A 15,689-nucleotide genomic window follows, 5' to 3' on the forward strand; every position below is an offset into this window, starting at 1 on the left:
TCACCGTGGCATGTTTTTTGGCAGCTGCAGCGCAGTACCATACGGGGATGGAAACAAGGGGCAGTTTTGACAGTTTTGAGACAGTTGGACAAAAGGGTTGAAAATATCAATACATAATTATTTTTTTTCACTATATGTATCGATATTTAACAACAATGTAATTTAGTCACAATTATTCACCCGATTAATATATTACAGGGTTGCAATTAAACTTCCTTCTGCTAGATGGCAGCAGTCATTAAGTCCATTGGGGGGGAAAAACCCACGGGGATGACTGAGGACGAGAGGATACAGTTAATCCAGTAGTTTTCAAAGCTGATGTTTGGACATATTTTGGTTTCAAAACAAATGAAAGCAGTTAAGACTTCTTCAAGCATCATTACGTCCCTCGCAGCTAAAGGAACGATGAAATCCCAGTGATGACTGAGGACGAGAGGATACAGTTTACTCCAGAAGCTTTTAAAGCTGAGTTTTGGACTTATTTTTGGTTTGGAAACAAATGAAAGCAGTGACGACCCCTTCAAGAGTCTTTATGTCGCTTGCAGCTAAAGGAAGAATTAAAACCCAAGTGATGACTGAGGACAAGAGGATACATTGGACTCCAGCAGCTTTTAAAGACATGTTTTGGTTTTGAAACCAATGAAAGCAGTAACAACTTAATATTGTCTGTAAATTCTGCAACACCAGAGTCAAGTATTCGATAATACTACAAATAAATCCTTGTTTTAAAAGCATCAAAAAATATCGTATCGTTGACACTGTATCGTGACACGTACTGACAGATTCTTGTCAACACAAACCATATCTTGGTTGAATTAAACTCCAGACCCTCCACTAAGGTTACGGTGGAACAAGCTCAACCTACTGAGAACTGCAGACTAAGCAAACCCTTCCTTCAACTTCCGGGAAACAGTGACGGGAACACAATTAGCGCAGATTGATCGTCGGTACAGACGCGAGGCGGCCGTCTGGGCAGGACGCTGGCAGGACTTGTGGGCCGGGTCTGCCAGGTCCCCCAGCTCCAGCAGCACTTTCTGTTCTAAGCACTGACATTAACAACCTTGTCTGCTCAAAACCCCCCCGTCACTTGTCGCTGTCCTGTCAAATCCCCCCCGCTCTGAATCATCTACATGACAGCTGGGAATATCACTGCGGGTCAGCGGACCAGTACCAGAGTCTGTGTGTGTGTGTGTGTGTGTGTGCGTGTGTGTGTGTGTGTGTGTGTGTGTGTGTGTGTGTGTGTGTGTGTGTGTGTGTGTGTGTGTGTGTGCGTGCGTGCGTGCGTGTGTGTGTGTGTGTGTGTGTGAGTGTGAGTGTGTGTGTGTGTGTGTGTGTGTGTGTGTGTGGGCTGATGTGGAAGAACGCTGAGAGCAGCTTGTGTCCTCAGATGATCCCCCACGAGGCATCGCAGCATCTCTGCATGTTAGCGAGGACGGCTAATGTAGTCGACGTCATGTACTTCCTGTTAGTCGTTTAAGTTTCCTCTTTCAGTTGCCGAGTCGTCTGGATTCAGTGAGTCAGCATTAAAAAAAGAGTGACATTTTGTACATTTAAAAAATGTTCATGTTCTGAAGTAGGTCACAGGTTTGAATGAGTAAAACATATTCACGGATATGGGCTTTTACACTGTCATTGGTGACCTTGATTTTAAGAGGAAAAGTTATTCATAATAGAGAATAATAATTAGTGATTATTTCATCAAAATTGAGAACATTTTCAACTGTTTTTTCAAACCATTCAATCAAACCATTTTTAACTGTATCAAACAATTTTAACTATAAAAAGAAAACGTAACTATAATCAAACAATTTTCAACTATGATCAAACAAATGTCCATTATAATCAAACCATTTTCAACTTTAATCAAAAAATGATCAACTATAATCAAACAAATTTCAACTATAATCAAACAAATTTCAACTATAATCAAACAAAATTAACTATAATCAAACAATTTTCAACTGTTATCAAACAAATTTAAACTATAATCAAACAAAATGAACTATAATCAAACAGTTATTAACTATAATCAAACCATTTTCAACTGTAATCAAACAAATTTAAACTATAATCAAACAATTATTAAATGTAATCAAACAATTTTCAACTGTATTTCAACTGTTAACATCTTTATTCAAGTGAATAATTGTAATGAAGAAACTGTAATACAGGGATTTATATTCATACGATACAAACTTGATCCGTTAATGTATTCCTGATGTTGTAATGATGTCCTTTGATGAAGGCTGATGTGTCCGAGCATAAATAGATCATGAAGTGACTGGAGATCAACGGTCCACGGATAAGAAGACGGACTTTGATCATTCTAGGATTACTCTGCAGTTACAACACAGCAGCTGGATCCTGCCGCACACTCGCCAACAAGAACCCCCCAAAGCAGCGCTGGCTCAGGTCCAGGCCGGCGCTCAGCGAATCAATACAAAGCAGAATATGATGAATATCAAAGAGCGAGCGGGGGCTGATGATATTCACAGCTTCTCCCCGGAGTCGCACCGACACACACTCGCTCCTCAAACTCCGAGTCGACGTCTTCACAGACACTCGTCTGGAGTTTGTCACTGAACTCCATCCCAAAAAAATAATGACTTTGCCACGCGAAGGTGCGTCGCCGCCGAGATCTACGACGTCGATGGAAGTCTCGACGACTCCAAGTCGACAATGTGATCAGGTGTGTCGGGATGGAGAGCTTCAGATTCTGCTCGACGGCGGAGGATCCAGGATACACTTCGTCAGAGCAGGTTGTGGGTTTGAATCCACTAAAGAAAGCTCCTGGCTCTAATGATTGACAGGATGAACTGTTTTTACTTTCGATTTTATGGCTGCAAAATAGTTAAAAATGTGGTTTGTGTGAGTTGTTTTTTGAGAGTCTGATATTCAAAACATGCAGATGTTTACATTGATTTCCATCATAGTTTCTGAAATAACGATTGAAATGAAAAAAAAGACTAAAAAAATGTTTATTTTTCACTTCATAACAAGGTAAGAACTTGACACAGTTGTGAATAATTCATTATTTTTCCAAAAAAAATTCTCAACAAATCTACAATGACGTTGATGTGTAACAACACACACACAAAGTAGATGCAGCAAAGTACCAGACAGTGATGAAGCTAGTCCTCATAGTACCTGCTAGTTTGTCATCATGTTAAATGTATATGTATTGTAAAACATTACATGCAACTTTCAGTGAGTTGACTTATTCTTATTATATTATATTCTTATTGACCGGCATCGACACTTTTAAACTGATATAAATATAATAAAAAAATAAATAAAAAAAAAAACTGTACTGTTTAAACACGTGTTTGAAATATATACATTTGTATTTACAATTTACATACAAATATTCACAGCCATTTGTTCATTTTGTTTGTTGCAACTAAACTTCCGGGCCGCTAGATGGCAGCAGTCACTACGTCCTCCGTAACTAAAGGAACAATAAACTCTCGCAATATCCTGGCAATGACTGAGGACGAGAGGATACAGTGGACTTCAGCAGCTTTTAAAGCTGATGTTTGAACATATTTTTTCGATATTCAATTGCATTGTATCGATTTTGTACTTACAACTAACATGTAAATATTCACAGCATTTGTTTATTTTGTTGCTGCAATTACACTTTCGGCCGCTGGATCATTAAGTCGTCCGGCACTGACTGAGGACAAGAGGATACAGTGGTCCCCAGCAGCTTTTAAAGCTGATGTTTGTGACATATTTTGCAGTTATTATATTATTATATTATATTATTATTATTAAGAGTCATTATGTTCCTTGCAGCTCAAGGAACAATGGAATCCCAGTGATGACTGAGGACGAGAGGATGCAGTGGACTCCAGCAGCTTTTAAATACATATTTTGGTTTGAAAACAAATGAAAGCAGTTACGACTTCGTCAAGAGTCATGTGGTCTGTAAATTCTGCAACACCAGAGTCAAGTAATCGACAATACTACACACAGGACATTTTTTGTTGTTTTTAAAACTGATATTTTCGATCATCAGTCGTGCGAGTGTGTGATTTGTGTAGTTGCATTGTAATCTTTGAACAGCTCTAAAGCCGTCCAATCCAAACAAACCCAGGACATCTGTACGTAAGTGGATCAATGAAAGGTTTGATGGAATAGTTTTGTTTGCTAAGATTCATACTCTTAAGAAAACAAATCTGCTGAGATTGTCACTGACGGACGATTGAATCCTCGGCGCCTCTACTTAAAGAGCCGCGGGTTACAAAATTGCTTTCAATTTAAGGACATTGCTTTTTTTGTTGTTCTCTTTAACGGTGAATAAATCGTCTCTTAAGTCAGAAGAGCGGCTCCAGACTTCCTCCAGACGAGCACACGACGGGTCGGGACATTCCGGGTTAACTGGTTCCGACGCCGATCTGTGAGGGGAAATGTGATTTTTTTCAAAAAAACTTTTTCCTTCTACTACCGGTTTGAGTGCGCGAGGAAGAACTCCTCAGCGGAATAAGAACGATTCGCCGACGAGTCGGTTGAAATGCTTTTGCCAAGAGAGGTCATTACTGCGATATTTTATTCTTCGCAAACAACCTGTAACGTCTTGTTTCCTCCACAGGGAGGACGCAACAGAACATGAGGATTATCTAGAAACAAGGCAAAAGTTAAGTCTGTAGAGTTTTTAAAGTTGTGCCGCCTACACTTTCTTCTTGTGTTTTGTGTTAATTAAACACAGTTGTGTGTCTCCTAGAACACATTCCAAATCTACCGCAAACATTCAAGGAAAATTTAGGAAGTAAATAAACATGATTATTCTAGATACAGCATTTTTTTCAAACTTGTTTAAACTGCATTTAGAACTTGATCACCTTCAGTGCAAACCAAAAAACTTGGTGGAGTGGAAGACGTGGTGTCACTATTATACTAACATTTTCATATTGAATTAAAAAGGCTACAAATGGAAACAAAAATAATTTCCCCTTTTTTTGTACTATTGGAATTAGAATATCAAACTCTTTCTGTGAAAATAGAATAATTCATTCTTTTTGAAAATATTTGAATTTCTAAAATTCCGTCACGAAATAATTATGGAGAAGTAATCAAAGAAATGATTGAATTCAATTATTATAAAAACAAATTCAACCTTTCAATATAGAAATAATTTAATTTAATTAAATACATAAAACAACTTTCACTACAACAACAATTTAATTACAAAAAAAGTATCAATATCTGAATTGTTCAATACAACCATTAAATATTCTGATGGTACAGATATATACTTACTTACAATATGATCTTTACCGCCCCCTCTAGGAGCCTCTCATATCATCACCTTCAGTTATTAAAACAATATCATTCACCTGCAACTTCAGCTGAGACACAAGCAACTAATGGCTGTCAAACCCGTTGCCACGGCGACGAATAAGAGGAAATGAGATGCCTCAATCACGGCGGTGAAATTGGAACAGACGAGAACATGAAAAGATGTGGAGTGTGTGGAGTGTGTGGAGGAGACGAGGACGACACTCCTGCCGTCTTTGTGTGTCCCGCAGAGGTCGCACACTCGCCCCTCGCCGCACAACATCGACACAAACATCCAAAACTCTCTTCGGCTCGACGGAGGAGAAGGATTAACATTTTCATCACATTTGGAAAATGTCTCCCACGCACACGTGGGCGGCTTGTTGTCCGGCTCGAGTGGCCCCGAGAGATTCGAATCAACAACAATAACTGCCTTGATGACCAAACACACCGACACACAACTATTTTTTTTTTACTAAACCCCGTCGAGGAGTTTCACAAAACTATTCGCCGAACTGAGGGACAATGGAAGGAAATTTTAGAATGTTTTCTAAAAATTCTGCCAATTCATCCGGTCCTTGACCCAAATACTCCTCTCACAGTGTTGAGCTTCAAGGCTAAACATGATTTAGAAGATGCTTTTAAACTAAAATAAAAAATGTGAGGGGACATCAAACAACAATACAAAACTAACAAGAAGAAACCTTCACATTTGAAAAAAAGGAAAATACCACAGAGGATTGAATGAAGAACGAAAATGACTGATTATGAGTTGCTTTTAAATTTTGTTATCAATTTTTTCTTTTAAAAAGCAACCACAGAAGTATATCAGCTCCATTATGAGCTATTTGAACAAACTTCAACCACTTGACAACACACATTATCAAATAGCTTTTTTGTAACATTTTTAGATTTGATTTTAAAAGGCTAGGATTAAAAAATAAAGTAATTACAACATCTGACTATTGTGAGAATATATACTCCCTTGGAAAAGATTCAATTTTCATTCATTTATAACAACACAAATCCTGAATGACCTTTGAATATATCAATTCAATTATTCGACAAAAAAAAATGGTGGAATTCAATTTTCTTAATTTAAACATGTCCATACCAATAAAAAACACAACATTTAAATAAAAAAATGAATTGCCAAGTTTAACTGATATACGTCTATATTTTGCCCACAATAATACACTTGGAAACAAAGGATGTTCTTTTCCACCTAATTGTAAAATCCTGCGAAAGACTGATTATATTTTTCAACAGACAAAAAACACTGGATGGAAGTTATTTGTATAGCTTTACAAATAACCATTACTTACTTACTTACTTACAAGTATCTATTTGTAGTATTGTCGAGTACTTGACTCTGGTGTTGTAGTATTTACAGACCACATGACTCTTGACGAAGTCGTAACTTATTTAATTTGTTTTCAAACCAAAATATGTCCAATCATCAGGTTTAAAAGCAGCTGGAGTCACTGTATCCTCTCATCCTCAGTCATCACTGGAATCTCACGGAATTCAATTTTTATCCTTCAGCTGTGCAGGTCGTAATGACTTTGAATTTGAATTGTTAATAAAAAATCTAATCTGTTTAATATCAATAAAGTGTCATGAAATAAATGTCACGATATGTTTGTGTATCTATATTTTCTTACAACCCTATTGTCTACTGTGCATGTTAAGGCGAGGAAAAGGTCGACAAAAGAATTCCACAAATCAATGTCCAACAAACGCTTGACAGTGACTCAGAGTTTTCTTAATGGATGACTCGCGTCGTCTCTCATCCGGGGCCGGAGTCTCAGCGCTTTGCCTCTTAACTTCCAGTAATCCATCATCGCCGACCTTTGACCGCCGCGAGCCGGAGTCTGGCAGATGACGATGACGGAGGGGGAGGCGACGCTCACGCGAGGACGAGATAACACGAGGACACGAGCGGACCCAGCGACGGCAGATGTTATCCAGAGCAATTATTTCTCTTCCGCCAGAATTAGAGCAGCTAATGTCCTGATGGAATCATCCCCGAGTCATCAAACATGCCGCGTGCATCAAGACCACCTCGCAGCTTCCTAATCATGACTGCTGAGTGTCAATTCTGCTCAAATTACCGGCTGCAAAACCCAGATTTAGCCTCAAATTAACTTCAAATTTATATTGCAACAGAAACCACATCCAAGCCAGAAGACAGATGGTACAAACTCAATTATGGAGTCGTCACGCCAGGAAATCCAAAAACTAAACTGAATATGTAACTAGATTAAATATAATTTAATTTTAAACACACATTATTTAGATATTGTAATAATTAACACATTAGCTTACAATTGTTTTTTTACTAATAATATTAATAATATAAATCAAATGTATGATTTCACTGAGTAGACAAATACAAAAAAAAGTTGAAGTTAGGTGTTTAAATCAAATTTCACTTTATAGTAAATTTACTATAAGTTATATTTTACTGTTGTAATATTCTATGCCATTTTTTTAAATAGGGGAAATCACCAATTAGTCAAGAAATAAAAAAAATTCCTAACTTTTTAAAGGTATTACAGATAATATTTTAAGAAAACACAAAATAGGCAAGAGATAAAAAAAACAATTAAACAGAGGGTTATTTTGTAGCCTGAAATATTTGTAAAGATTCTTATTTGGCACTTGTTTACTTTGACCTCAGGAAGGCCTCAAAGTACACACTGTATACTGTATAAAAGGGTATTAGTGATACAATACGTATCACTATACAGGGTCAACTATACGATATATAGTGATACTGTAGTAACAATATATGTGTAGTATTGTTGAGTACTTGACTCTAGTATTTACAGACCACATGACTCTTGACGAAGTCGTAACTGCTTTCATTTGTTTTCAAACCAAAATATGTTCAAACATAAGCTTTATAAACTGCTGTAGTCACTGTATCCTCTCGTCCTCAGTCATCACCGAAATCTTGCCGGATTTGGATGTCCATTTAGTTGCGGAGGACAGAATAAATGCTGCCATCTAGTTTAATCACTACCCAAAAATGTGTTAATTGAGAGGTTAGTTGTACATAATAGAATCGTTTTACTTTAAACATATATTTGAGTTTAAGATCTGTGTAATAAAGCATCAGCTACTTATTTAAGGCTTATTTAGCCACAGTTGAGCCACAATATAGAGAGAGAACTAATAAAAAAAGTTGACTGAGACAAACCAAATAAAGTTTGAAATAATTGTTTGGTTTTGGGGTGTTTTGGGTGAAAGGGATTCAAATCCAACAGCTGAATTATCCGCGGGTCTCTGGAAACGCCACAGTAATGAGTGTGTTCCGGGCAGCGGGTGTTCTGGGCCACAGACGAGTGCGACTCAGCTCGGATCAGCTGGTGTGTTGATGAGCGCGACTGGGCATGAACTAAAAACCCTCTCACGGACTGATCGGACGCAGCTGGGAGTCGCACAATGACGCACACTCACACACATGGCTACACACTCGCAGGAGGACGGACGACACCGAGGGTTCTTCTTCCTCTCACTCCATCCGTCAGCTGCTCTGCCTTCCAGACAAGCCCCGGGTTCTCCCGGCGTCCAGCTGGCCTCCGCCCGGCTGTCACTTCCCTGTGACGCGCCGTCCACATCCTGCTCGTCTCTGTCTCGCCCGACAAACTCAGACGGCGACGACGTGTCCATGAATATCAGGCCAAATTAACCAAATTGAATCTGTGATCCCGGCGGAGAGACTTTCCAACAAAGACCCGGCAGCTGTTCTCGATGATGGGCACTTTTTAGAGAACATTAGGTTCCCTCACGTCGTCAAAGATAATTGAGATGAAACTGGACAAGCCAGCAGTGAAAGTAATTTAACAAACTACAACAGGGGTGGACAAAAAAAGTCATTATATAAATTGGAAAAATGGAAAAAGGAAAGGAAAGACAGTGAAAGTAGGTTAAACAATAACAAACCGTGCTAGTCATGCAGTGACCCCTCGTTTATTGCTGGGTTACAATTTGATACCCCTGCATTCATTCAAATCTAGACAGCATTTAAATTTTCACTTGATCAAATCATTTAAAAACATTTATTTGAACTTCAGGTGTCGCTCCCATAATGCTTTGCCGCCCATCCGACCATTCCCATCCGTTGATCACTTTTGAGACGTAGAATTTAGTATCTAGTATTTTGAAGTCTAATCGGCTGTCACTCAATAGATTGGCGTGTTGAAAGGCATCATGGGAATTCAGAGTTTTGTTAGCAACTAAAGTAAGGTGGTTGTGGTAATAAGTGCTTCCTGCTGAGTTCTGTGGTTGAATTAAAGTTTGTTCCCTGTTTAAATAAAAACTAAATATTAGAAGTAATGCTCTGAATAAAAACATTTTTTAATTATATATTTTAATTCAGAGAAGAAAGAATGGCGCTATAATACTGACATTTTACGTTGTATTTAAAAACGCTATGGGTGACACACTATTCTATTTAGTGCATTTATTTTTATTATTGGAATAGAAATATCAAACTAGCTATAGAAAAAACATTCCATTAGAATTAAAGGAATTAATTTGATTTTTTTTTTTTTCAAAAATAATGACAACATATAATAACAACTACATTTATATATATATATATATATATATATATATATATATAATAATATTCTATGTGTCTTAAACTGTTGACATCTGACGTCTCTTTTTTAGTATTTTTTTATTCTATTCTCAAGTACCTCGTAAAGATTTCAAGCATTTTGCTTCAGAGTAAGCAACCACACAATTTTTATCTTTTAAAAGTAAACACCAGCTAAACCCTCTCCAGACGTGTGTACTTCACTTTGTGTGTGTGTGTGTGTGTGTGTGTGTGTGTGTGTGTGTGTGTGTGTGTGTGTGTGTGTGTGTGTGTGTGTGTGTGTGTGTGTGTGTGTGTGTGTGTGTGTGTGTGTGTGTGTGTGTGTGTGTGTGTGTGTGTGTGTGTGTGTGTGTGTGTGTGTGTGTGTGTGTGTTTCCGCCCCTCAAACCATCACGAATGTGTCCCTGAGCTCGACTGTGTCCGTCATCAGATTTTCATCTGATTATGTTTCCATCCAGCAGATTTCAAGTTCTCGCGGCTCCTGAGGGACCGTTGACTTCATTTGCGTTATTTAATTGATTTGAGTCTGAAACTGAAGTGGTTCGTACTGCAACACTCACAGCACTTATCTGATCATTCACCATAAGTCCGCCTAAATTAAAAACAAGATTTGATAAAAGCTAAAGTCCCTCGACACTCATTTAAAACATGTATGAAACTTTCATAGTTGCCGTGACAACAGCAAAACCCCATTCATGCTTGAACTCGAGAAACTACATTCGAAAGCCTTTGATCTTCACGAAAAACAAAGATGTAACAGCGAAAAGTAAATAACAACAGTTGTTGATGAGCGCATGCTTTTCTCTGGAGGATCTTTAATGATCAAGAGCTTTCTTCGCTGCTATAGGGAAAACAAGGAATTCTTCAAAGAAACAACTTTTCTCAGAACGCAACAATACGAACACAGTAAAGCTGGAGATTAGAAGATAAGTGAGAATGACAAGTAGGAAACAAGCCTTTGATGAGTAGAAGGTCGAGGCTCTGCTGGTAAACTGATGAGTTGTAGAACAAGTTATTTTCTCGTTTGAATAACTACAACTAGAAAAGCATTAAAGAAAGCTTGTATTGAATTAACCAACCTCTTGACGGACTTAAACAAGATTCGAAGACACTTTATAATGACGACGTTGCAGTTATTGCATTTACATGATATCGTAATTGTCATATTTGTACAGTTTTGTGATTATCGTATATGTACGACAATTTCACTTTCCGCACGATACATGATTAATATCCTCCAAATTGCAATGACGTTATGGTTTTATCAGGTCAGTCTTTACTGTCTACTTGATGTTTTGTTGAGGGGGTGGTTTATCGATAAATAGCCACTTGTTTTCTTCATTTTGAAGATCTGTATTGTTCTGTGACGAGAGAGTCGTCTTATAAACCTCAGCTAAAGTCTGAAAGTCAACACTGTCACCTAAAGTCCCTCGAAAGTACAATCACGCAGTTAAATAAGCAAAAAAATGGATAATTACTATTTCTTTGGGCAATTAAACATTTGGCCGCTAGATGGCAGCGGTAATTAAGTCCTCGGCAGCTGAAAGAAACATTGAAATCCCTGGGATTACTGTGGACAAGAGGATACAGTGACTCCAGCAGCTTTTAAAGCTGATGTTTGGACATATTTTGGTTTGAAAAACAAATGAAAGCAGTTACGACTTAACTGCATTAAACCGTTTTTTTACTTACAACTATTAGCAAATATTCACAGCGTTTGTTTATTTTGTTGTTGCAATTACACTTTCGGCCGCTAGATCATTACTATCATCATCAGACCTCCTGCACTGACTGAGGACAAGAGGATACAGTGGACTCCAGCAGCTTTTAATGCTGATGTTTGGACTTATTTTGGTTTGGAAACAAATGAAAGCAGTTACGACTTCGTCAAGAGTCATTGTGTCCCTTGCAGCTAAAGGAAGAATGAAATCCCAGTGATGACTGAGGACGAGAGGATACAGTGGACTCCAGCAGCTTTTAAAGACATATTTTGGTTTGAAAACAAATGAAAGCAGTTACGACTTCGTCAAGAGTCATGTGGTCTGTAAATTCTGCAACACCAGAGTCAAGTACTCGACAATACTACACATATATCCTTGTTACTATAGTATCACGATATATCTAAATATAACGTACCATTGCACCTGTACCGTGATATGTATCTAATCGCCAGACAACATACACGGCTAATAATTATTGTAAGGTAGGAAAAAAGGGTTCATAATAAAAAATAATGAAGCTAGCCAACAGGCTAAAGCTAACAGGAGCAGATTTGCTCTTGCATAAACTAGGAGATGTCTTGTTGTCTCACCGGGTCAACCAAAGCTACATTTGCACGGCAGCAAACCTACTGAACAAAGTGAAAACACAACATAAAAGTGTGTTCACATACTAATGGTGCATCTCAACACCCCGCACACAAGTCAGTGTGATCATCACCAGGGGACGTTATGATGCTATTAAAGTTTTCTAGAGATATATATACATCTTCGTCTTGTTATCCCGCAGCCTCCTAGAAACGCTATCATGACAGGCTTACTACAGACACAACATGTGCTTCATATGACTTTTTCTTTCTTGGATGTGTGCTTGTGTGTCTGAGGCGCATCAACACAACTGAGCTTCTCTGTGATAGTCGCTGCCCGAGACGCCACAGGAGCACAGCTGATTTCTTTTTTAATACTTTCTGCCGCCTCGCATGTTTTTCTATTAAAACGGCACCCAGGACACCAGCTGCTAACAATCAAAGTGTGTGTGTGTGTGTGTGTGTGTGCAATAACTGCAGGTGATTCACATAATCCTATATTTAGCCACAGCAACAAATGGGAAGACAGTTTGCGTTCTCTCCCGGGCCCCTGCATCCAACCAGGGAAGTCGAAAAACATCCAAAACACAATTATGTTAATATAGAAAGAGATTTACAAACACTGGGTGTGTGTTAAACTGCTTGTGTGCACAACACGCTTCATAGGAGCAGTATGTTTGTTTCGCCCAGAATAAAGTTCAATGAAAGGTCGAGCAGCAAATTGACCTGAATATCCAGATTTTACTCTCGAGTACAGATCATGCTCTAAACACAAGAGAATATAAGTGAGAGATGTGAGACAGTATCGTTACACAAGATGATGTACAGTGTATGACAAAAGTGAATACACCGCATTTCTGCAGATATTGAAGTATATCTTTTCATGGGATAACACTGACAAAAAATGACACTTTGACATAATGAAACATGAACCCCAACATATACTGTGAAGTACTGAAGCAGAGCATGATCCACTTCCCCCGGAAACTGGGTCACAGGGCAGTGTTCCAGCAATATAATGACCCCAAACACACCTCTAAGACGACCTTTACTAAGGAGGCTGAGGGTAAAGGTGATGGACTGGCCAAGCATGTCTCCAGACCTGAACCCAATCGAACATTTTTGGGGCGTCCTCGAGCGGAAGGTGGAGGAGCACAAAGTCTGCCAGCTCCGTGATGTCTTCATGGAGGAGTGAAAGGACATTCCAGTGGCAACCTGTGAGGCTCAGGTAGACTCCAGCAGAGTTAAGGCAGTTCTGGAAAATAATGGTGGCCACACAAAATATTGACACGTCAAAAACTTTCACTAACGGGTGAACTCACTTGTGTTGCCAGGGGTTTAGCTTTTAATGGCTGTATTTTGAGTTATTTTGAGGGAAAAATAAATGTACACTGTTATATAAGCGTCACACAGCCAACTTTTCCTTATTTCAAAGTGTCATTTCTTCAGTCTTGTCCCATGAAAAGATACACTTAAATATCTGCAGAAATGTGAGGGGTGTACTCACTTTTGTGATACACTTTAGCGTAGGCCCCTACGCTGTGATTTTGATCCCCTACGGTGTGAATTGGGCCCTGATGCTGTGTCTCAAGGGGCCCAAATGGGGGATTTTTCTTCATTTTCTGCCTTTATTTCACAAAAATGTGACCTAAAAATGCAGGAAATTGTGTTTCAAAGTGTTATTTACCCTGGGCCCCCACCCCTTACATACTCGCTATCACACCTTAGGCAATTTAGTTAGAATAAAGTGTGAGTAAAAAAATTAAAAAAAATGTTTTTATTTACAATTAACATTCAAATATTCACAGTGTTTGTTCACTTTTGTGTAGATGGCAGCAGTCAATATGTCCCTTGCAGCTAAAGGGACAATGAAATCCCGCAAGTCCCTGGCGATGACTGAGGACAAGAGGATACAGTGACTCCAGCAGCTTTTAAAGCTGATGTTTGGACATATTTTGGTTTAAAATCAAATGAAAGCAGTTACGACTTCGTCAAGAGTCATGTGGTCTGTAATTGTAATTCAAGTACTCCACAATACTACAAATATATACTTGTTACTACAGGATCACAATATATCCTATCGTATTGCGAAGGACGCGCTACTAAAAATCCACCGTCAATGAAGAATTTTAGCTCAGCTCTTTCTTTGCCAGAATAAAGAGTACTTTCAAAGATTTATCCGTCCAACTTCATTCTTCCCACAAGATACTTGAATTTGCTGTTAGTCTTGAAATAAGTCTATACACCCCTCAGGGGCAGCACGGGTTTAAAACAAAGAAATAAAAATAACTACATCTAGAACAGAGAAGAAAATATTGTGGGAAGTGTCAAATCCATTTCAAACGTGTTCCTGGCAGAATTTAAAGTTCAACATTTGATGACGACTCCAGAAAATAAGGCAGTAAAACGTTAAGCCTGAGTGAGTCCCTGTGACTCCATGACATCTCTGTCTGGGCTGTCGAGTCACAGCGATGATTTGAAAACGTCAATCTCAGTCATGCTCAGCAGCATCGAGCGCAGAGACGTCGACAAAGATTCCGGTTCCGGCGAGCGAGAACACACAAATAATCTTAAAAAGCACAGACAGACTCTGAAGAGGCGACAGATTGATCTCCTCATTAGCGAGAAGCTCGTCGGCGTTACTGAAACAATGGATGTCAGAGCGTCTGTCTGAGATGTCGTCGACGCAAACAGAGCTTCAGATATAAAAACAGCTCAAATCTAACAACAAAATTAATGACTACAATTTTATTCAGGTTGTGTTTGTTTATTTTAATACGTTGGCTTTAGGATTGTTAAAAAATAAAGTCAATAATTTACGAATATTTAACAAAAAATACACATAATTCATGGCAATAAATTGTATTTTATCTTATGTGTATATATTATGTTCTGTATGGATATCTGGTTAGTATATTTATATTTGCTATAGTAGTATATCATGTTATGATATGTAATATTGGGTTATATATATATATATTTATAAGGATATGTATGTACTATAATAATATTGATATAATTGATGTCTTTATAAATATTTACTATATTATAAATAGTCTAAATATTACTATATTTATATTTATGTATTTCTATGAGTTCTTATATGTCATGTATTTATATGGATGTGAGCAGAAAAACTGTAGTAAAAAAAGTATTTTGCAATTTACAAGAAACAGAAAAAAATTGTTAACAAGGGTTAAGAATTGTACTTTTTCAAGCTGCGTTTTGTAAGTTTTTCCTTTTTTATTTGTAGTTATTTATTTTGTTACTAAAAAAAATTATATATTTAATAAATATTATCGAGGAAAATGGGAGAATATTGTAAAATAAAACAACTTAGCTCAGCAGTTGCAGACACATATCATTCTTAATGTTTGCAGATGAATATATTCCGATAAATAAACTTGCTGACTGACTTCTGTCAAGGAGGATTAATTTGCCTTCAGTTTTCGCACAGGTGTGTGTGAAATCTCGCTCTGCCACAAAAGTCTCCAT

General features: G+C 38.0%; 2 protein-coding genes across 3 annotated transcripts in view; both read right to left on the reverse strand.

The window, feature by feature from the left end:
* The window catches only part of LOC148073432 (tripartite motif-containing protein 16-like), a 25,077-nt gene extending 16,119 nt beyond the window's left edge, over positions 1-8,958 (reverse strand). Inside the window, exon 1 of the mRNA XM_087797634.1 lies at positions 8,805-8,958. Coding sequence (XP_087653760.1) covers positions 8,805-8,958 — 154 coding nt within the window. The remainder of the gene's footprint in view (positions 1-8,804) is intronic.
* Positions 1-15,689, reverse strand: part of LOC148073431 (polypeptide N-acetylgalactosaminyltransferase 18-like) — a 97,701-nt gene that overhangs the window by 59,822 nt on the left and 22,190 nt on the right. The window lies entirely within an intron of this gene.

The sequence above is a fragment of the Callionymus lyra genome, chromosome 8 (assembly GCF_982586985.1).
Source record: "Callionymus lyra chromosome 8, fCalLyr1.hap1.1, whole genome shotgun sequence".
Classification (NCBI taxonomy): Eukaryota; Metazoa; Chordata; class Actinopteri; order Syngnathiformes; family Callionymidae; genus Callionymus; species Callionymus lyra.